The sequence below is a fragment of the Macaca thibetana genome, chromosome 4 (assembly GCF_024542745.1).
Source record: "Macaca thibetana thibetana isolate TM-01 chromosome 4, ASM2454274v1, whole genome shotgun sequence".
Taxonomy (NCBI): domain Eukaryota; kingdom Metazoa; phylum Chordata; class Mammalia; order Primates; family Cercopithecidae; genus Macaca; species Macaca thibetana.
Window position 1 is genome coordinate 18,191,045 of NC_065581.1, and position 22,232 is coordinate 18,213,276.

Sequence of the window (22,232 nt, forward strand, 5' to 3'; positions counted from 1 at the left end):
TTGCGCAGCGGCGGAAATGGGCAGGGCGGAGCGAGCGCCGCGGCTAAAGCGAAGGCGGGGACCCTACCCATCCCTGGTCCCGTCGGCTCCTCCCACCCCGGGTCACGCCGTGACAGGGGCGGAAGCGGCGGCGGCGGCGGCGGCCGAGAGGAGGCTGGGGCTCGCGGCGCGGCTCCTGCCGTCCTGTGCGCGCGGCGCGCGGCTCCGGAGAGGCGCCCGCAGTCCAGGGCGGCGCGCACCGCCTCGCTGGCGCTCAGAGGTGGGAGACTCCCCACTCCGGGGGCGTGCGTGGGGACCGTGGCGAATTTCGGGTGACAGCGTTGCATAAAGCAGCTTGGTTGGGGTGCAAGCCCTCCCTCTCCCCCTGTGCAGCGCCCCTCGCCGTAGTGGGAGGTGGGCGGGTGCCCCAGGGACGGATACCTCATGCCCCGGATTAAAAGAGGGTGCGGGGTGGGTAGCTGTCTGAAGAAGGGGGAATTCCCGGGCTAGAGTGTTGGGGTAGTGGGGTCGCCAGATTCGTCGCGATGTTGCCGGTCTCCTAACCGCCCTACAATGTTTCCTTTCTGTTCAGCGGTGCCTTTTCCCCGAGACTCCCGGCATCTCTTCAGCGAAAAGGTGAGCCCCGGGGCAGTTGCTTCTCCGACTTCGAAAAGCTTCCGAAAGCTTCTTGGAAAGCGAGGCGGCTGCAGCTGGCACCGGGAGTTTGGGGCTCCCTCCTGGGGACTGTCAGAGCCGCGGGAGAACCCCACGGTCCTGGAGTAGGAACTCCCTCGCTCGTTCTTCCCGGCCGGTAGGGTGCGGCCCGGAGCCCACACAGCCTTGCAGGTGTTGTAGTAATCCTCTGGCACAGCCACCACGCATTGAGACTTGATGAGCATTGCCAGGTTGCTGGGGTAACTCCTCTGGGATTGGAGATTTGGAGGAGGGGTGGCCCGATTAGGGTAGCTGTTAGTCAACGGCCGGGCAGCTGACAGGTGAAAGAGGAAGGAAGAGGCCGACCCAGCTGTAGAAAGTTAGGGTTCAGTGATGTGGAAACCAGCCACATAGAGGCCCAGTCTTCCCTTGGGTGAGCCTGGAGGACTCCCCAGTCCACTCCAGTTGGGGAATCCCCCACACCACGTATACACACATAACTCAAGGCTTTGGCCAGTTTTGTTTTGTGTTTTTAAATCTATTTTAGTGGCAGAAAGGCGAGTGGGAGGGAAGGCTTCTTCAGGAGGTACATGAGAAAATTACCATCAATAATTAATTGTCTTGCAGGGAGAGTCAACAAAAGATATCTAGGCAATTGGGGATTTAATATTGAATCATTGAACTGCATGCTGAATATTGAATAATTCAATATTGAATTGTACTGGATCCCTATTTCTGAAGATTTGATTAGTGTGGGAGTAATAAGGTGCTAGTCCCCCATTTTAAGTGTCCCAAGGAAAATTTCTGTTTCTGTTGTCTCTGAAGAAGTTTCTAGTAGTTTGTCCTATTTTTAGAAGTTGTACTGACTCCACTATGAATTTGTATTTTAGATTGGTCCTTTTGATTCATATTTGTATGAATTCTGTGTGTTTCTTAAACATCTTTTTGAGGCCGGGTGCCGTGGCTCACGCCTGTAATCCCAGCACTTTGGGAGGCCGAGGTGGGCGATCAGTTGAGGTCAGGAGTACTTCAAGACCAGCCTGGCAAAGGTGGCAAAACCTGGTCTCTATTAAAAATACAAAAATTAGCCGGACGTGGTGGCACACACCTGTAATCCCAGCTACTTGGGAGGCTGAGGCAGAAGAATCCCGTGAACCTGGTGGGGTGGAGGTTGTAGTGAGCCGAGATGGCACCACTGCAGTCCAGCCTGAGCCACGGAGGAAGACTCCGTCTCAAGAAAGAAAAAAAAAAACTTTTTGAATAAGCTGCTTCAGAAAAACCTAGGAATTATAATGAAATCTACATATTGATATATCCACTTATATATTTACCAAAAAACCCCACTTTTTTCTTTTTTTTTTTTTTTTTTTTTTTTTTTTTTTTTTTTTTGAGACGGAGTCTCGCTCTGTCGCCCAGGCTGGAGTGCAGTGGCCGGATCTCAGCTCACTGCAAGCTCTGCCTCCCGGGTTTACGCCATTCTCCTGCCTCAGCCTCCTGAGTAGCTGGGACTACAGGCGCCCGCCACCTCGCCCGGCTAGTTTTTTGTATTTTTAGTAGAGACGGGGTTTCACCATGTTAGCCAGGATGGTCTCGATCTCCTGACCTTGTGATCCGCCCGTCTCGGCCTCCCAAAGTGCTGGGATTACAGGCTTGAGCCACCGCGCCCGGCCCACTTTTTTCTTTTATCACATTAAAAGAAAACCAAAGCCAAATTTTAAATGCTTGAATTAAAAATTAGAAATATGTGTATAATGTTGAGCATGAAACCAATTGATTATATTTAGGTGTGTTTATTAATTTGAAAAATCAAAAAGGAAAACATTTTAATATACTAAAAAGTTTTTTCTTCATTTTAAGACCTAAGGACCCAGCAAGTGGAAATATATGAATTACATTAAGTGTCAAAAATTCTTAGAATGGATTCATATAACCCTCAATTGTATAATTAAAGTTGAAAATATACTACCATAAAAACCTTCAGTCAGATTTAATAATGGCTTTTGTAGCTCATGTTTTCATTTCCTTGTTAACTATTTCTTGAATTCTTTGTTGCATTAAGTACATATTTTCTAGTATTCAGTTAGATTAAAATGTTTGATGAAATTTCAGGAAACTATACTTTCTTTTGAGAATGCACACCTTCCCAGGTGACAGGGTCAAATGTTGCATGAACCTAAGCTGATTCATTTATGTTCCTAAACCTCACATTTGACTTCAGATATTTTTGCTATAATACTTACACATGTAAGTATTTTATGTATGCTATATGTTTACAAATACTATATTATATATTTACATATGCTATATTTGTGGTTCATGTTGTGAATAATGTCAGGTATATTTTATATATAAATGAAGAGATTTGTATATTTACATATATAAGAATGCATATTTATATGTGTCTGTGGAGAGATTTGTTAGAGTGGACGGCCTGTTTAAAATAGAGTCCAAAAAGCCTTCTTTGGGTATAACAATTATAGGTAGATAGTACTTTTTCTTTTTTTGAGACGGAGTCTCGCTCTGTCGCCCAGGCTGTAGTGCAGTGGCACGATCTCAGCTCACTGCAAGCTCCGCCTCCCGGGTTCACACCATTCTCCTGTCTCAGCCTCCCGAGTACCTGGGACTACAGGCGCCCGCCACCATGCCCGGCTAATTTTTTTTTTTTTTGTATTTTTAGTAGAGATGGGGTTTCACCATGTTGGCCAGGATGGTCTTGATCTCCTAACCTCATGATCCGCCGGCCTCGGCCTCCCAAAATGCTGGGATTACAGGCGTGAGCCACCGTACTGGCCGGTAGATAGTACTTTTAACATTATTAGCATTTTCTCCAACAGCGTGATAGATGCTGTAGAACTAAATGGCAGTTTATTTAATGCTTAAAGAACTATAATGCATTTCAGAACATGTAGGGATTATGTGTTCACAGCTAACATAATATGTATTGGTTCTGAGAAAGTGAAGATTAAGTCAAAGAAGTCCGGGCGCAGTGGCTCACACCTGTAATCCCAGCACTTTGGGAGGCCGAGGTGGGCGGATCACGAGGTCAGGAGATTGAGACCATCCTAACACAGTGAAACCCCGTCCCTACTAAAAAATACAAAAAAAATTAGCCAGGCCCATGGTGGGGGGCGCCTGTAGTCCCAGCTACTCGGGAGGCTGAGGCAGGAGAATGGCGTGAACCCGGGAGGTGGAGCTTGCAGTGAGCCGAGATCACGCCACTGCACTCCAGCCTGGGCAACAGAGCAAGACTCCGTCACAAAAAAAAAAAAAAAAAAAAAAGTCAAAGGAAAATTATCTGTAACATTGATGTCAAGATGTCCCAGAGTCAATGTAGATGGCAAAGTGAATTTTTCCATAGGATGTTAATAATCCATGAAAAATACTCTTATGAGTGTTAATACAGCTCACAAATATGAAACAATAGGATTACAAGCTCCTTAAAGCTTTTCTCCAAGACTAAGATTATATATCTGGAATTTGTATTTTATGGTTCTACTTTTCCACTTTCAAATTCTTTATCCATTGTTATGTCCTATTTATTTTTTGTTTATCATTTTGTGTGTGCATGTGTAGTTAAATCCAATGGATCAAGAAAGGAGATGAATGATAATTATAGATTCTATATATTACTGAGTACTTAGGCTAAGCATTTTTCATTTCTTATCTAATTGAAAAAAATGCTGTTAGCTCTTAATCTTTCATAGCTGCTACACATTATTTCTCTTGTAGACTTTGGTTCTTAATATTTGTTTAACCATGCTGTTATTGGACTAGTTTGGGAAATTTTTTCCAGTAGAAGATACCAGTGCTTCTATCTAATTTAGATCTGTATATTCAGTAGTGACTAGTTGGTTTTCTTAATATTTATTTGTTGAATTGTACTAAGAAGGAATGAATGAGTTTTCTTTTATTTTTTTTTGAGATGGAGTCTTGCTCTGTTGGCTGGAGTGCAGTGGTGCAATCTTGGCTCACTGCAACCTCTGCCTCCCTGGTTCAGGCAATTCTCCTGCACTAGCCTCCTGAGTGGTTGGAATTACAGGCACATGCCTCCACACCTGGCTTATTTTTGTATTTTTAGTACAGATGAGATTTCACAACGTTGGTCAGACTGGTCTCGAAATCCTGACCTCATGATCCGCCTGCCTGGGCCTCCCAAAGTGCTGGGATTACAGGCGTGAACCACTGTGCCCGGCCATGAGTTTTCTTTTTGAAGTATAATAAGAGATCAAAGTGCAGGAACTGCTAAGAAGACACAGTAAAATGGGGAGGAACATAGACAAAACTAGGTGGTTTTCCTCATTGAATTTTATAAACATAGTGTGATTTGTTTATTGGTCACACTACTTGGAGCTGAGGTGGGAGAATCGCTTCAGCCCAGGAGTTCTAGGCTAGCCTGGGCAACATGGCGAGACGTCTCAAAAAAAAAAAAAAAAGAGAAAAAAATTGTAACTTTGTATTCAGGCAATCTAACATACATTCTTACCTACTAAAGTGTGTAATAACTTGCTCCAGACTGTTAAAAATATTTGCAGATGCTACTATTTAATGCTCTGATTTTTCTTTTGCAGATTATTTAATGTAATGGCAACCCCACGGGGGAGGACCAAGAAAAAAGCATCTTTTGATCATTCTCCGGATAGCCTTCCTTTGAGGAGCTCCGGTAGGCAGGTAGTGTTCATTTATTCATTCAACAAGCCTTTTTTGAGCATGCAGAATTACTGATTGGGACTGGAGAATTAGAGTTGAAAAGACTACTCCAGTCCTCAAATTGCTTGTATTCTAGTGGAGAAATTCTCAGTATGGTCATAACACAGTGTGATAACATGATAGAATATAGAAAATAGAAGCATTATCTGGCAGAGGGAACTGTAAGTATAAAGGTGTAGAGTGTGAATCAGCATAGGATGTTCAGAGAATCACGGCTGTGTGGTTGCTTCCAGAATGTGAGGCTGGGGCCAGATCATGGCTGGCTTGGATGTCATTCATAGGAATTTGGACTTCAGCTTGTAGTTGATTGAGTGCTATTGGAGGGTTATGTATAGGGCTTTTGGGGTAGGGCTTTTATTCTTTTAAAAGAAAAAATTGAGCAATATAATTCTTTCTCTATGATTTTTCTAGCTTTTTATTTAAATTACTGAGAGGACGCTGGGCGTGGTGGCTCATGCCTGTCCCAGGACTTTGGGAGGCCAATGCGGGTGCATCACGAGGTCAGGAGATCGAGACCATCCTGGCTAGCATGGTGAAACCCCATCTCTACTAAATATACAAAAAATTAGCTGGGTGAGGTGGCGGGCGCCTGTAGTCCCAGCTACTCGGGAGGCTGAGGCGGGAGAATGGCGTGAACCTGGGAGGCGGAGCTTGCACTGAGCAGAGATTGCGCCACTGCACTCCAGCTTGAGCGACAGAGCGAGACTCTGTCTCAAAAAAACAAAAAAACAAAAACTGAGAGGGTATAACTGCTCTACGTAAAGAAAGAAAAAAAAGTCTCAATTTGGGGAATGACTTGTTTGTTTTTTGACTCGTGTCACTTTTTTTTTTCTTTTGAGACAATCTCCTCTGTCCCCCAGGCTGGAGTACAGTGACACAATCGTGTGTGCCACAATGCCTGGTTGATTTTTTTTTTTTTATTTTTAGTAGAGACAGGGTCTCGGTATGTTGCCCAGGCTGGTCTTGGACTCCTGAGCTTAAGTGATCCACCTCAGCCACCCAGAGTGCTGGGGATTACAGGCATGAGCCACCACACCCAGCTGATGTCACTTTTTTCTAAGAAAAACTCATGTGAATTTAGTTATTTGCTTAGACATCTGTTGTTAAAATGCTAGTTCTCTATCTCTAGCAAGCTAGTAAATTACTCGCACAGTGCAGTCACCAGGAAATTGCTGTATTGTCATCCCTAACCTACTGCCAGGATGGTTTTCACCTTCATGTTTAGAACTCAGATGTGATTTCAGTAGTGAACCTTTATCCTTAGTCATTTTGCCATCATCAGTGAAATTTTAACGTCAGCTGTGACTCCCTTAGGCGAAGAAGAAAGCAACAGAGACAACGGATGAGGATGAAGATGGTGGGTCAGAGAAGAAGTACAGGAAATGTGAAAAGGCAGGCTGTACGGCAGCATGTCCTGTGTGCTTTGCAAGTGCTTCTGAAAGGTCTGTTTAGATGTGTGTCTGACCTCCCATTTCTGCTTGTGAGAAGTTCTTTGTGGAAACATCATCCTTGAAGATAGTTTTCCTAAAGATAGATACAGATACTATAAGTCATCTAATCTAATAATAGAGACATTGCCCAGACATTCTGTGCATACCACACCCTCCTCAAGGCCCTCCCTGTGTTAGCCCTAGCCTACCGGGAGAGGCCACACCCATGTCAACTTTGCAACACAGTGTCCTCAAATCCAGCCAACCATATCTACCTCTCCGAGGGTTGAGGGTGGGATGGTGTATGTCATGGGGAGACAGTGGAGAGAACTCATGAGCTCTCTGTAGACACCAGCATTTGTTTACTTCTCACTGTGCTTTTCTCTCTCATGTAATGTGCCGCCTCTTCCCATACGCACGTAAGGGTCTCATAGAAACTACAGCTAACTGCAGCCTTGCCATTTTTATTGTGGGGTGACACAAGTATGACCTGTTTTTTTTCTTTTTTACTTCCAGAGGAAAATCTTTAATTAAGGGTTAAGGTTCAATAAAATCTAGAAAACAAATCCTATTTGTTTTTAAACACAAAGAGGGCCAGGCATGGTGGCGCGCGCCTGTAATCCCAGTACTTTAAGAGGCTGAAATGGGCGGATCACTTGAGGTCAGGAGTTCCAGACCAGCCTGGCCAACATGGTGAAACCCCGTCTCTACTGAAAATACAAAAATTAGCTGGGTGCAGTGGCAGACGCCTGTAATCCCAGCCACTCGGGAGGCTGAGGCATGAGAATCGCTTGAACCCAGGAGGCAGAGGTTGCAGTGAGCCTGAGATCGTGCCACTGTACTCCAGCCTGGGAGACAGAGTGAGACTCCATCTCAAAATAAATAAATAAACAAAATAATAAAAATAAACACAAAGATGTGGCGGTGATCGTGTTCATAGTGGCATGATTTTTCATTCTTTTGCTATATTATCCACTGTTTGACAAGTTTTCTTTGCCAAATTGCCTGCTTGATGTTCAAATTACAGCTGACCAGATTCCCTCGCTGTTCAGTACTGGGCCCCATGTTATTCTCTCCTGTCCACATATGCAGCCAGCAGCAAGCACAGTGGTATCTGCCCTTATGTGTCATAAAACCCTATCGTTGCCCCACGGAGTCTTCTTAAGACTGCTAAACCCCAGGCAGTCGGCTAGCTTAGGTCCCATGGTCTAAGTCCCTGCATCCTCCCTGTGTGTTGTTATCTGCTAGTAATCCATTCCTGTTTCCCCTGTCATTAGGGAGCTAAGTGGAGATAGCGCAAAATGGGTTCATAGATGGTGCTTGCAAGATGGTTTTTTTTAAAAATGGGAGGAGAAATGTTTATTCATTCCCAAAGCTATATGTTTTTCACTGTTTTCAGATGTGCCAAAAATGGCTACACCTCCCGATGGTATCACCTCTCCTGTGGGGAACATTTCTGTAATGAATGCTTTGACCATTACTACAGAAGGTATGTTCACTAACTGTGTGAGATTTCCGTGGAGAAGGGGACCGTGGCAGGGGCAGTGCGTGTTGTCAGCTGATTAAAGCTTAGTCCCCAGGCTTACTGAATTATTCAGCTCTTTCAGCTGTGCCTGCGATGACTGTAACTTGGACAAGAACTTTGAAGTTGTAGTTTGTGTGTGTGCATGTTTATGTGTGTGTACACTCAGGGATCAAAAAATACTGGCCATGAAGTAGATATTTTTTTTATTTTTTTATTTTTTGAGGCAAAAGTCTTGCCCAGGCTGGAGTGTAGAGATATAATTTCAGCTCACTGCAATCTCTGACTCCTGGGTTCTTTAGTAGAGACGGGGTCTCGCCTTGTTGGCCAGGCTGGTCTCGAACTCCTGGGCTCAAATGAACTGCCTCGGCCTTCTGAAGTGCTGGTGTTACAGGCGTGAGCCACTGCATGCAGCGAAACAGTTATTTCTTTAGTCTGCAAGTTCTGGAACGTCTAGGAGATGTTGATTCTGTTTTATTGTTTTCAATTTCATTCATTTGTCCTCTAATTTTTTTTATTGTGTTTGCTTTAGGTTTGATTTTTTCTTATTTAGTTTCGTAAGCTAGTAGCTGAAATTATTTATTTTTAGATCTTTCTTCTTTTCCAATAAATACATTTTTTAAATGCTATAAATTCCCCTGCAAGTAGGTTGTGATATTTCACAACTTTTGACAACTTTTATTTTCATTTAGTTCAAAATCTTTTTTAATTTCTCTTGAGTTTTCCTTTTTGATCCATAGGTTATTTAGAAGTAAATTGTTTAATTTCCAAATATTTGGGACACTTGCAGCAGTTTTCTGTTACTGCTTTCTAGTTTAGTTCAGTAATGGTCTGAGAATATACTTTGTATGATTTCTGCATTTTAAATTTGTCAAAGTTTGCTTTATGGCCCATAATGCAGTGTATCTTGGTAAATGTCCCACGTGCAGTGGAGAAAAGTGTGTATTTTACCATTGTCAGGTGGGTCTATCAGTGTCAGCTAGACCAAGTTGGTTGGTAGTGCAGTTCAGGTCATACACACACACACACACACACACACACACACCCCTTTCTGATTTACTCCTACCTGATCTTTCAATTACTAAGAAAAGTGTCTTAAAGTCTGCAATTATAATTGTCTCTTAACATTTCCAACTATAATGCAGATATGTCTATTTTTCCTTTCAGTTCTATACATTTTTACCTCATGTATTTTTTTCTTGAGATGGAGTATCGCTCTGTTGCCCAGGCTGGAGTGCAGTGGTGCGATCTTGACTCACCATAACTTCTACCTCCTGAGTTCAAGCCATTCTTCTGCCTCAGCCTCTCAAGTAACTGGGATTACAGGCATATGCCGCTGCACCTGGCTAGTTTTTGCATTGTTAGTAGGGACGGGATTTCATCATGTTGACATAGCTGGTCTCGAATTCCTGACCTTGGGTGATCTGCCTGCCTCAGCCTCCCAAAGTGCTGGGATTATAGGCTGGAGCCACCATGCCCGGCCGTCATGTATTTTTAAACTCTGTTGTTGACATTGTACTTCTAACATTGTGGATTCTCTCAAAATTAACCCCTTTATGTAATATCCCTTGTCTTCTTATCCCTGATAATATTCATTATTCACATTAATGTGGCTGCCTCAGCTTTTTAAATGTTAGCATGATACACCTTTCTTTGTTTCTTTACTTTTTACCTTTCTGAGTCTTTGTATTTCAAGTAGATTTCTTTTCTTTTCTTTTGAGACAGGGTCTTGCTCTGTTGCCCAGGCTGGAGTGCAGTGGCGTGATCTTGGCTCACTGCAACCTATGCCTCCTGGGTTCAAGTGATTCTCGTGCCTCAATCTCCCAAGTAGCTGGGATTACAGGTGTGCGCCACCATGCCCAGCTAATTTTTGTATTTTTAGTAGAGACTGGATTTCCCCATGTTGGCCAGGCTGGTCTCAAACTCCTGGCCTCATGTTATCCTCCTACCTTGTCCTCCCAAAGTGCTGGGATTACAGGTCTGAGTCGCCATGCCCAGCCTAGAGATTTCTCATTTACACATACAGTTTTTTGTAATCCCACTGACAATCTGTCTTTTAATCTGTGTGTTTATGCTATTCATGTTTTAAGTGATTGTTGATATAACTGGATTAAAATATCTTGCTAGCTGTTTTCCATATGGTGCATTTTATTCTTTTTCCCCTTGCTCTGCCTTCTCTGATTTTTTTTTTTTTTTTTTTTTTTTTTTTGAGACAGAATCTCGCTCTCTCCCCCAGGCTGGAGTGCAGTGGCGCAGTCTCGACTCACTGCAAGCTCTGCCTCCCGAGTTCACGCCATTCTGCCTCAGCCTCCCAAGTAGCTGGGACTACAGGCGCCCACCACACCTGGCTAATTTTTTGTATTTTTAGTAGAGTTGGGGTTTCACCATGTTAGCCAGGATGGTGTCTTATCTCCTGGCTTCATGATCCGCCCACCTTGGCCTCCCAAAGTGCTGGGATTACAGGCGTGAGTCACCGTGGCTGGCTGCCTTCTGTGATTTTAACTGAGCATTTTTATGATTGTATTGTATTTCATCTACTGATGTAATTTTTAATGACTGCCCTAGGATTTACTACACACATTAAAAAATATTCTAGGCCAGGCGGAGTTGTTCACACCTATAATCCCAGCACTTTGGAAGGTTGAGGCGGGCAAACAACTTGAGTTTAGGAGTTCGGGACCAGCCTGGCCAACATGACAAAACCCCGTCTCTACTAAAAGTACAAGTTAGCCAGGCATGGTGGCAGGCGCCTGTAATCCCAGCTACTTGGGAAGTTGAGGAACAAGAATTCCTTGAACCCAAGAAGTGGAGGTTGCAGTGAGCCAAGATTGTGCCATTGCACTGCAGCTTGGGTGACAGAGCAAGTCTCCATCTCAAAAAATAAAATAAAATAAAAATATAAAAGTATTCTGAGCCAGTTCCAGCTGCTTGGGAGCCTGAGGCAGAAGGATCGCTTGAGCTTAGGAGTTCGAGGTTGCAGTGCACCGTGATTCATGATTGCATCTGTGAACAGTCACTGTACTCCAGCCTGAGCAACATAGCAACACCGTGTATCAAGGGGGAAAAAAATAAAAAAATTTAATTTCCCTTTCAAATAATATTATGACTTTCTTAGTTTTAGATACTAAAACTGACAAGAATATACCCCTTTTGACAGCCTGTTTTATAGGTGCCATAATAACTTCTTCTACTTTTATAACAAGGCTAGTTAAGTTTGTTACGTAAGATTTACTAACCTGCTTCTTGTTTTGAAAAACCTGATTGCTTGTAGCTCGATATATTAATTTTTCTTGTTTTCCAGCCACAAGGATGGATATGACAAATATACTACATGGAAAAAAATATGGACTAGCAATGGCAAAACTGAACCTAGTCCCAAAGCTTTCATGGCAGACCAGCAACTCCCCTACTGGGTAAGGAGAATGGTGCTCTCCATCTGTGAAGTATTTGTGGAGCCAAATGCAAGAGGAATGGATGAAAATGCTATATTTAGGAAATCTCTTGTTACAGTTGTTGTTCTTTCTATGACTATTAAAGCAAATATTTTTTATTTTTATAGAAAGCTCAGATATTTCAACATAGTATGAAAGAGGAAACTAGGCTGGGTGTGGAGGCTCATACTTGTAATCCTAGCCCTTTGGTAGGCTGAGGTGGGAAGGTTGCTTTGTGCCCAGCCTGGGCAAAGTGAGACCCTATCTTTACAAAAAAATTTTTTTTTCAAGTCGCCAGGAGTGGTGGCAGGTGTCTGTAGTCCTATCTATTCAGCAGGTCAAGGTGGGGTAGTTGCTTGAGCTCAGGAGTTCAAGGCTGTGGTGAGCTGTGATTACACCACTACACTCCAGCCTGGGTGACAGAGTGAGAGGCTATCTCAAAAAAAAACAAAAAGGAAAAAAAATTGTTTTGAAAAAGAAAAAACTAAAGGCTCACCAGCTGAGCTGGCTGAGCTTGGTACATAGCTTTTTAATCCTTTTTTTTCTTTTCATATTTTTGTCTGTTTAAACACAATTTCATGCTTTATATACATGTACTGATTAGGTTTAAAATCAGGCTTCAGATACTATTTTTGTAATATTTAGCTTTTTAAAAATTAATTTGGGCCAGGGCTGTGGCTCACACCTGTAATCCCAGCACTTTGGGAGGCTGAAGTGAGCAGATCACAAGGTCAAGAGAGCAAGACCATCCTGGCCAACATGGGGAAATCCCATCTCTACTAAAAATATCCAAAAATTAGCCAGGCGTGGTGGCACGCGCCTGTAATCCCAGGTACTCGGGAGGCTGAGGCAGGTGAATTGCTTGAACCTGGGAGGCGGAGGTTGCAGTGAGCCGAGATCGTGCCATTGCACTCCAGCCTGGTGACAGAGTGAGACTCTGTCTCAAAAAAAGAAGAAAATTAATTTGACTTCGTATTCTTTTTTCATTTAGTCATTCTTTGAAAATATATTTTCATTATTACATAATGTTGTTGAAATATACCACCATTTAATAAATGATTCGCTATTTTTTTTTTTTTTTCTGAGACAGGGTCTCACTCTGTTGCCCAGGCTGGAGTGTGGTGGCACAATCTTAGCTCACTACAACCTCCACCTCCCGGGCTCAAGAGATCCTCCCACCTCAGCCTCCCTAGTAGCTGGGACTCTCTGCACACGCTACCACGCCTAGCTGACTTTTGTATGTTTTGTAGAGATAGCATTTCACCATGTTGCCCAGGCTGGTCTTGAATTCCTAGACTTAAGTGATCCACCTGCCTCAGCCTCCCACAGTGCTGGGATTACAGGCATGAGCCACCACTCCCAGTTTTTTTTTTAAAGATGGGGTCTTGCTCTGTCACTCAGGCTAGAGTGCAGTTGTGGGATTATGACTCATTGCAGCCTCAGTCTCCCAGACTCCAGTGATCCTCCCACCTCAGCCTCCAGGGCAGCTGGGACTACAGAGTGCACCACCATGCCCAGCTAATTTTTTAACTCTTTATAGAGACAGGGCTCGATATCTTGCCCAGGCTGGTCTCAAATTACTGGATTCAAGCAATCCTCCCACTTCAGCCTCTCAAAGTGTTAGGATTACAGGCGTGAGCCCCTGTACCCGGCCAGTTTGCTAATTAAAAAAATATTAGTAATGCTGAGCTTTGTGCATGCTTAAAGATTTTTTTCATTGAAGTAAAATTCGTATAACATAAAATTAACCATTTTAAAGTGTGCAGTTCAGTGGCACTTAGTATATTCAAAATGTTATGCAATTACCACCCCTATCTAAATTCCAAAGTATTTTCATCACCCACAAGGGAAGCCCTAATTCTTGCTACCCCCAGTTCCTGGTAACCACTAATTTGCTTTCTGTGTTTATGGATTTATCTATTTTGGATGTTTCATATGAATGGGATCGTGCAACATGTGACTTTTTGTATCTGAACTTTTTCACCTAACGTAATGTTTTTGAGGTTCATATCCATTGTAGGATGTGTCAGTACTTCGTTCTTTTTTATGGGTGAATAATATTCCATCGAATGGATATGCCACAGTTTTTTTAAGCATTCATCTATTGATGGACATCTAGATCATTTCAAGCATTTAGCAATTGTGAATAGTGCTGCAGTGAACATTCTTTTACAAGTATTTGTTTGAATACCTGCTTGCAATTCTTGGGCATGTACCTAGAAATATAATTGCTAAATCATATTTGTTAATTATATGTTTAACTTCTTGAGGGACCTCAAACTCTTTTCCACAGTTGTTCTACTGTTTTTCATTCCTGTCTGTAGTGTATGAGGGTTCTGATTTCTCCACGGGTTTGAAGTGGTATCTCATAGTGGTTTTAATTTGTGTTTCCCTAATGACTAATGCAACCTTTCATGTGCTTGTTGTCCATTTGTATATCTTTGGAGAAATATGTTATCCTTTGCCCATTTTTGTTTTGTTGTCTTTGAGATGGAGTCTCGCTCTGTCGCCCAGACTGGAGTGCAGTGGTGTGATCTTGGCTCACTGCAACCTCTGCCTTCTGGGTTCAAGCCATTCTCCTGCCTCTGCCACCTGAGTAGCTGGGATTATAGGTGCGCGCCACCACCGTGGGCTAATTTTTGTATTTTTAGTAGAGACGGAGTTTCACCATGTTGGCCAGGCTGGTCTTGAACTCCTGACATCAGGTGATCTGCCCGCCTCGGCCTCCCAAAGTGCTGGGATTACAGATGTGAGCCACTTCGCCTGGTCTTCCTTTGCCCTTTTTAAGTTGTTTGTCTTTTTGTGGTTGAGTTGTAAGAATTATATATAATTTTATTTTTTTTTTTTTGAGACAGTTTTGCTCTTGTCACCCAGGCTGCAGTGCAATGGTACCATCTTCGGCACACTGCAGCCTTCGCCTTCCGGGTTCAGGCGATTCTTCTGCCTCAGCCTCCCGAGTAGCTGGGATTACAGGCACCCACCACCACGCCGGGCTAATTTTAGTAGAGATGGGGTTTTTGCCATGTTGGCCAGGCAGGTCTCAAACTCCTGACCTCAGGTGATCTGCCTGCCTCAGCTTCCCAAATTTCTGGGATTACAGGTGTGAGCCCCGTGCCTGGCCTTTTTATGTATTTTGGATACTAAACCCTTATTAGAGCTATGATTTGCAAGTATTTTTTCCTATAGGTTGTTGTCTTCTTTGGTAGAGCCCATTGGTGCCCAAAGGTTTTTAATTTTAAGGAAGTTCAATTTATCTGTGTTTTTGTTTTGTTGCTTTTGGTGTTATCACTTAGAATTCATTGCCAAATTCGAGGTCATAAAGGTTGACTTTGTTTTCTAAGAGTTCTGTTGTTTGAGTGCTTATGTTTAGGTATTATTTTATCAATTTCAAATTAATATTTGTGTGTAAAGTAGGGTGTCTAACGTTGTTCTTTGGCATATGGATATCTGCCCACTTTTTAAAAATAAACTTTATTTTGGAATCATCTTTTTAAAATTATTTATTTATTTGTTTATTTTGCGATGGAGTCTTGCTCTGTTGCCCAGGCTGGGGTGCAGTGGTACGATCTCAGCTTACTGCAACCTCCACCTCCCAGGTTCAAGCGATTCTCCTGCCTCAGCCTCCCGAGTAGCTGGGATTATAGGCATGCACCCCCATGCCCAGCTAATTTTTGTTATATTTTTAGTAGAGATGGGGTTTCACCATGTTGGCCGGGCTGGTCTTGAACTCCTGACCTCAGGTGATCCACCTGCCTTGGCCTCCCAAAGTACAGGCGTGAGACACTGCACCAAGCCTGGTATCATTTTAAATTTGCGGAGTTGCTAAGATAGTACAGAGAGTTTCCATATATCCTTCATACAGCTTCCCTTAACGTTGTTGTCTTACATACCATGATTATTTGTCAAAGTAAGAAATTAACTTTGGCATAGTACTAATAACTGTAGATTATATTTGGATTTCATCAGTTTCTTCACTAATGTTCTAGGATCCAACGCAGCATACCACATTGCATTTAGTGTGCATACTTGTTGACTAACTGAAAGTAAATTTCAGTTTATTTTATGCTTTTTTTTTTTTTTTTTTTTTTTGAGACAGAATCTCAGTCTGTTGCCCAGGCTGGAGCACAGTGGTGTAATCTCAGCTCACTGCAGCCTTGACCTCCCCAGGCTCAAGCCATCCTCTTACCTCAGTCTCCTGAGTAGCTGGGACTACAGGCATGAACCACCACACCCATCTACTTTTGTGTTTTTTGTAGAGACGGGGTATCACTATGTTGCCCAGGCTAGTCTGGAACTTCTGGGCTTAAGCAGTCTGCCCGCCTCAGCCTTCTAAAGTGCTGAGATTACAGGTGTGAGCCACCATGCCTGGCCCTGATTGTTTCTTTAGGTTAGAGCTGGAAAACCTTTTTTTTTTTTTTTTGAGATGAGTCTCACTCTGTCGCCCAGGCTGGAGTGTAATAGTGCGATTTTGGCTCATTGCAGGCTCCGCCTCCTGGGTTCATGCCATTCTCCTGTCTCAGCCTCCTGAGTAGCTGGGACTACAGGCGCTCGCCACCACGCCCAGCTAACTTTTTGTATTTTTAGTAGAGATAGGGTTTCACCGTGTTAGCCAGGATGGTCTGGATCTCCTGACTTTGTGATCTGCCCGCCTTGGCCTCCCAAAGTGCTGAGATTACAGGCATGAGCCACTGCGCCCGGCCTAGAAAACCTTTCTGACAAGACTCAGATCCCCTTGGCACTTTCCTCACCCTGAGAAAGTGTTAAAGCAGAAATTATCCTAATGAGGTGAAAGTGGATTATATGGATGGTGGTGATGCAAGGAGGAGAAAAAATACTTAGGATTGCTAACAGGTTGGAGAAGATGGCCAGGTGGTGGAGAATAGAAATGGTAACTGAAGATTAGCTCACTTGTTCATCTTGACTTGATACTTCCCATCTAGGTTCAGTGTACAAAACCTGAGTGTAGAAAATGGAGGCAGCTTACCAAGGAAATCCAGCTTACTCCACAGATAGCCAAGACTTATCGATGTGGTATGAAACCAAATACTGCTATTAAGGTATGTTCTCTATCTTTTTGCTTTTGAATTAATTGATACATTAATGTAGTCAGCAAATAGTAATGGTGTATGTTTTTCATGTATTGTGTTGATCATTCTATCAAGGTTGTATTTGCATGCATGTAATAGAATCCCAAGTATAATGGCTTAACCAATTAAGGATTTTACTTTTCCGTCATTATAAGCAGTTAAGACAGGCTGTCCAGGGTTGGTTTTGTTGCCCAAGGAAATCTCTTTGTAGTTTCCACTCCAGGCACCTGTAGTCTAACTTCCATCCTCAAGGCCACAAGGTAGTTGCTACACCACCAGTCATGTGTCCAAAGTCTAAGCAGAAAAGGGTGGAACAGTCAAAGGGTAAGAGGGTTGTATCAGCTGAGCCTGTCCCTCTTTTATTGGGGGAAACAGGAACTTTCCTGAAACTTCCATCAGTAGATTTCTATTTATATCTCATTGGCCAGAACAGGATCATGCAGGTACTCTAGTTTTAATTTTTTTGTTAGGTTTGGTTTGTTTTGTTTTTATATAATGATGTTGATACCATAAATGCAGCTTCCCTAACTACAGTGAGGACAGAGGAAGAAAATATTTTACAACTGAGCATGTTGCAACAGTAAACAAAACCGGATCCTATTAGTGAGGAAGAAAAGATTAACTGATATGCTTGGCAGTTAGGAATCGGCCATCGTTGTTATAATTTGCCTTTTTTGAAATTTGGCAATTACTTACTGTTTAAAAACTTAGTGCCTAGTGCGTTAAAGGTGTTAATCTATGTAAATGCCACTGGTACCTGCAGTACGTTAAAGAATATTAGGAATCGTTTTAATCTCGAAAGTAAAATACTTTGTTTCTAGAAATTGAGATAAAATTAACATATTATAAAATTCACCCTTTTAAAGCATACAATTGAGTGGTTTGTGGTGCAGGTTGAGCACCCTAGTCTGAAAATCTGAAATGCTCCAAAATCTGAAACTTTTTGACCACTGAGATGATGCTCAGAGGTTCTGCTCAAAGGAAATGTTCATTGGAGCATTTCAGATTTTCAGATTAGGGATGTCCAACTGGTAAGTATGTTGCAAACATTCCAAAATCCAAAACGCTTCTGGTCCCAAGCATTTCAAATAAGAGAAATTCAACCTGGGATTCAAAATATAAACATCATATTTTTATAATGCCTGGGATTCAGTAAAAGCCTGGGATTCAAAATGTAAATATATTATATTTTATTATATTTAATAATAAACTATACAGTTTATTTTCTGTGCCTGGCGTATTTGTTTCTTATTAATAAAAATATATTAGGAGTGGCTGGGTGTGGTGGCTCATGCCTGAAATCCCAGCACTTTGGTAGTCCGAGGCAGGCGGATCACCTGAGGTCAGGAGTTCGAGACCAGCCTGGCCAACATGTTGAAACCCTATCTCTAGTAAAAATACAAAACTTAGCTGCGTGTGGTGGCATGTGCCTGTAATCTCAGCTACTCGGGAAGCTAAGGTAGGAGAATCACTTGAACCCTGGAGGCAGAGGTTGCAGTGAGCTGAGATTATGCCATTGCACTCTAGCCTTGGCCACAAGAGTGAAACTCCATTAAAAAAAAAAAAAGAAAGAAAAAAGGAGGGTAATCAGTGAATTATATCATAAATTTATGTTTAATGTTTGCAAAACTACCAAATGTCTTTCATGGTTGTACCATACTACAACATTTTGTAGTGTTACATGTATATACACATACATACACACACCCCACAGTTTCTTCATCCACTCGTTGATTGATGGGCATTTGGGTGGGTTCCACAATTTTGCAATTGTGAACTGTGCTACTATAAACATGCGTGTGGAAGTATGTTTTTTGTATAATGACTTCTTTTCCTCTGGATAGATACCCAGTAGTGAGATTGCTGGATCAAATGGTAGTTCTATATTTAGTTCTTTAAGGAATCTCCACACTGTTTTCCATAGTGGCTATACTAGTTTACATTCCCACCAGCAGTATAGAAGTGTTCCCTGATCACTGCATCCATGCCAACATCTACTGTGTTTTGATTTTTTGATTATGGCCATTCTTCCGGGAGTAAGGGGCTATCACATTGTGTTTTGATTTGCATTTCCCCAGTCATTAGTGATGTTGAGAATTTTTTCATATGTTTGTTGGCCATTTGTATATCTTCTTTGAGAATTGTCTATTCATGTCCTTAGCCCACTTTTGATGGGACTGTTTGTTTGTTTCTTAATGATTTGTTTGAGTTCATTGTAGATTCTGGGTATTAGTCCATTGTCAGATGTATAGGTTATGAAGATTTTCTCCCACTCTCTGGGTTGTCTGTTTACTCTGCTGACTGCTCCTTTTGCCTTGCAAAAGCTCTTTAAAGTCCCAGTTATTTATCTTTGTTTTTATTGTATTTGCATTTGGGTTCTTGGTCATGAAATCCTTGCCTAAGCCAGTGTCTAGAAAGGTTTTTCCAGTATTGTCTTCTAGAATTTTTGCAGTTTCAGGCTCTAGATTTAAGTCCTTAATCCATCTTGAGTTGATTTTTGCATAAGGTGAGATATGAGGATCCAGTTTCATTCTCCTAAATGTGGCTAGCCAATTATCCCAGCACCATTTGTTGAAAAGAGTGTCTTTTCCCCACTTTGTTGTTTGCTTTGTTGAAGATCAGTTGCCTCTAAGTATTTGGGTTTATTTCTGGGTTCTCTGTCTTGTTTAACTGGTCTGTGTGCCTATTTTTATACCAGTACCATGCTGTTTTGGTGACTATGGCCTTATAGTGTAGTTTGAAATCAGGTAGTGCGATGCCTCCGAATTTGTTCTTTTGCTTTGTCTTGCTTTGGCTATGCGGGCTCTTTTTTGGTTCCATATGAGTTTTAGAATTTTTTCTAATTCTGTAATGAATGATAGTAGTATTTTGATGGGGATCACTTTTAATTTTTAGATTGCTTTTGGCAATATGGTCATTTTTACAACATTGATTCTACCCATTCATGAGCATGGGATGTATTTCCATTTGTTTGTATCATCTGTGATTTCTTCCAGCAGTGTTTTGTAGTTTTCTTTGTAGAGGTCTTTTGACTCCTTGGTTAGGTTTATTCCTAAGTATTTTATTTTATTTTGCAGCTATTGGTAAAGGGGTTGAGTTCTTGATTTGACTCTCTGCTTGGTTGCTATTGGTGTATAGAAGAGCTACTGATTTGTGTATGTTAATCTTGTATCTGGAAACGTTGCTGACTTCTTTTATCAGTTCTAGGAGCCTTCTGGAAGAGTCCTTAGGGTTTTCGGGGTGAACGATCATATTGTCAGCAAACAGTGACAGTTTGACTTCCTCTTTATCGATTTGGATGCCCTTTATCTCTTTCTCTTGTCCGATTGCTCTGGCCAGGACTTCCAGTACTATGTTGAAGAGGAGTGGTGAGAGTGGGCATTCTTGTTTTGTTCCAGTTCTCAGAGGGAATGCTTTCAACTCTTCCCCATTCAGTATTATGTTGGCTGTGGGTTTGTCATAGATGGCTTTTATTACATTGAAGTATGTCCCTTGTGTGCTGATTTTGCTGAGAGTTTTAATCATAAAAGGATGCTGGATTTTGTCCAGTGCTTTTTCTGCATCTATTGAGATGATCATGTGATTTTTGTTTTTAATTATGTGGTATATCACATTTATTGACTTGCATATGTTAAACCATCCCTGCATCTCTGGTATGAAACCCACTTGATCATGGTGGATTATCTTTTTGATATGTTGTTGGATCCGGTTAGCTAGTATGTTATTAAGCATCTACGTTAGCTAGTATTTTGTTAGTGTCTGTGTTCATCAGGAATATTGGTCTGTAGTTTTCGTTTTTGGTTATGTCCTTTCCTGGTTTGGTATTAGGGTGATGCTGGCTTCATAAAATGAATTAGGGAGGGTTCCTTCTTTCTCTATCTTGTGGAATATTGTCAAAAGGATTGGTACCAATTCTTCTTCAAATGTCTGGTAGAATTCTGCTGTGAATCCATCTGGTCCTGGACTTTTTTTTGTTGGTAATCTTTTAATTACCATTTCAATCTCGCTGCTTGTTGTAGGTCTGTTCAGGGTATCTAATTCCTCCTGATTTAAGCTAGGAGGGTTGTATTTTTTCCAGAAATTTGTCCATGTCTTCTAGGTTTTCTAGATTACGTGCGTAAAGGTGTTCATAGTAGCCTTGAATGATCTTTTGTATTTCAGTGGTGTCAATTGTAATATCTTTTTTTTTCCATAATGAAGTTATTTGGATTTTCTCTCTTCTTTTCTTGGTTAATCTTGCTAATTGTCTATCAACTTTATTTATCTTTTCAAAGAACCAGCTTTTTGTTTCATTTACCTTTTGTATATTTTTTTTGTTTCAATTTCATTTAGTTCTGCTTTGATCTTGGTTATTTCCTTTCTTCTGCTGGGCTTGGGTTTGGTTTATTTTATTTTTAATTTTTAAAATTTTCTGTAGTGTCAGGGTCTTGCTGTATTGCCCAGGCTGGTCTTGAACTCTTGGCCTGAAGTGATCCTCCCTTCCCAGCCTCCCAAAGTGCTGGGATTACAGGCGTGAGCCACCGCACCTGGCACCACACCTGTTTTGTAAATACGGTTTTAATTGGGACATAGCCATGCTCATTCCTGCTCCTGGCACCATACCTGTTTTGTAAATAAAGTTTTAATTGGGACATAGCCATGCTCATTGTTATGTATTGGCTGCTTTCATGCTACAATGACAGTATTTGCGACAGAGCCCAGAATATTTATTATCTGGTCCTTTACAGAAAATGTTTCCTGACCCCTTTTCTGACCCATGGGCATGGTATTTGTCTCCATCTTTTAAAGGTTAATGTCTTCCAACAGTGTTTTCTAATATTCACTGAGGATATTTTTTATGCCTTTGTTCAGTTTATTTCTAGATACTTATTTTTTTTTCCCGTAGTTGTAGATAAAATTGATTGATTTTTTTGTTTTGGACGGAGTCTCACTCTGTTGTCCAGGCTGAAGTGCAGTGGCACCGTATTGGCTCACTGCAACCACTGTCTCCTGGGTTTAAGCAATTCTTCTGCCTCAGCCTCCCGAGTAGCTGGGATTACAGGCACCCACCACCATGCCCAGATAATTTTTTTATATTTTTAGTAGAGACGGGGTTTCACTGTGTTGGCCAGGCTGGTCTCGAACTCCTGACCTCAGGTGATCTGCCTGCCTTGGTCTTCCAAAGTGCTGGGATTACGGGCATGAGCCACCGCGCCTGGCCTATTTTTTTATTATTTATTTATTTTTTGAAACGGAGTCTTGCTTTGTCGCCAGGCTGGAGTGCAATGGCACGATCTTGGCTCACTGCAACCTCCGCCTCCCAGGTTCAAGTAATTCTCCTGCCTCAGCCTCCTGAGTAGCAGGGACTACAGGCACGCACCACCACACCTGGCTAATTTTTTGTATTTTAGTAGAGATGGCTTCCCTGTGTTGGCCAGGCTGG

General features: G+C 42.1%; 1 protein-coding gene across 3 annotated transcripts in view; it reads left to right on the plus strand.

The window, feature by feature from the left end:
- Nucleotides 1–82: 82 nt before the first annotated feature.
- The window catches only part of KDM1B (lysine demethylase 1B), a 68,340-nt gene continuing 46,190 nt past the window's right edge, over nucleotides 83–22,232 (plus strand). The window contains exons 1-7 of one of the 3 annotated variants that reach the window (XM_050788664.1): nucleotides 83–259; nucleotides 572–615; nucleotides 5,202–5,301; nucleotides 6,655–6,782; nucleotides 8,170–8,259; nucleotides 11,594–11,705; nucleotides 16,664–16,780. In XM_050788664.1, the coding sequence (XP_050644621.1) occupies nucleotides 5,215–5,301; nucleotides 6,655–6,782; nucleotides 8,170–8,259; nucleotides 11,594–11,705; nucleotides 16,664–16,780 (534 nt within the window). In that variant the 5' untranslated portion in view covers nucleotides 83–259; nucleotides 572–615; nucleotides 5,202–5,214. Of the gene's footprint in view, nucleotides 260–571; nucleotides 616–661; nucleotides 791–5,201; nucleotides 5,302–6,654; nucleotides 6,783–8,169; nucleotides 8,260–11,593; nucleotides 11,706–16,663; nucleotides 16,781–22,232 lie in introns of those variants that run through there. The other 2 variants (XM_050788666.1, XM_050788665.1) reach the window with 2 other exon arrangements.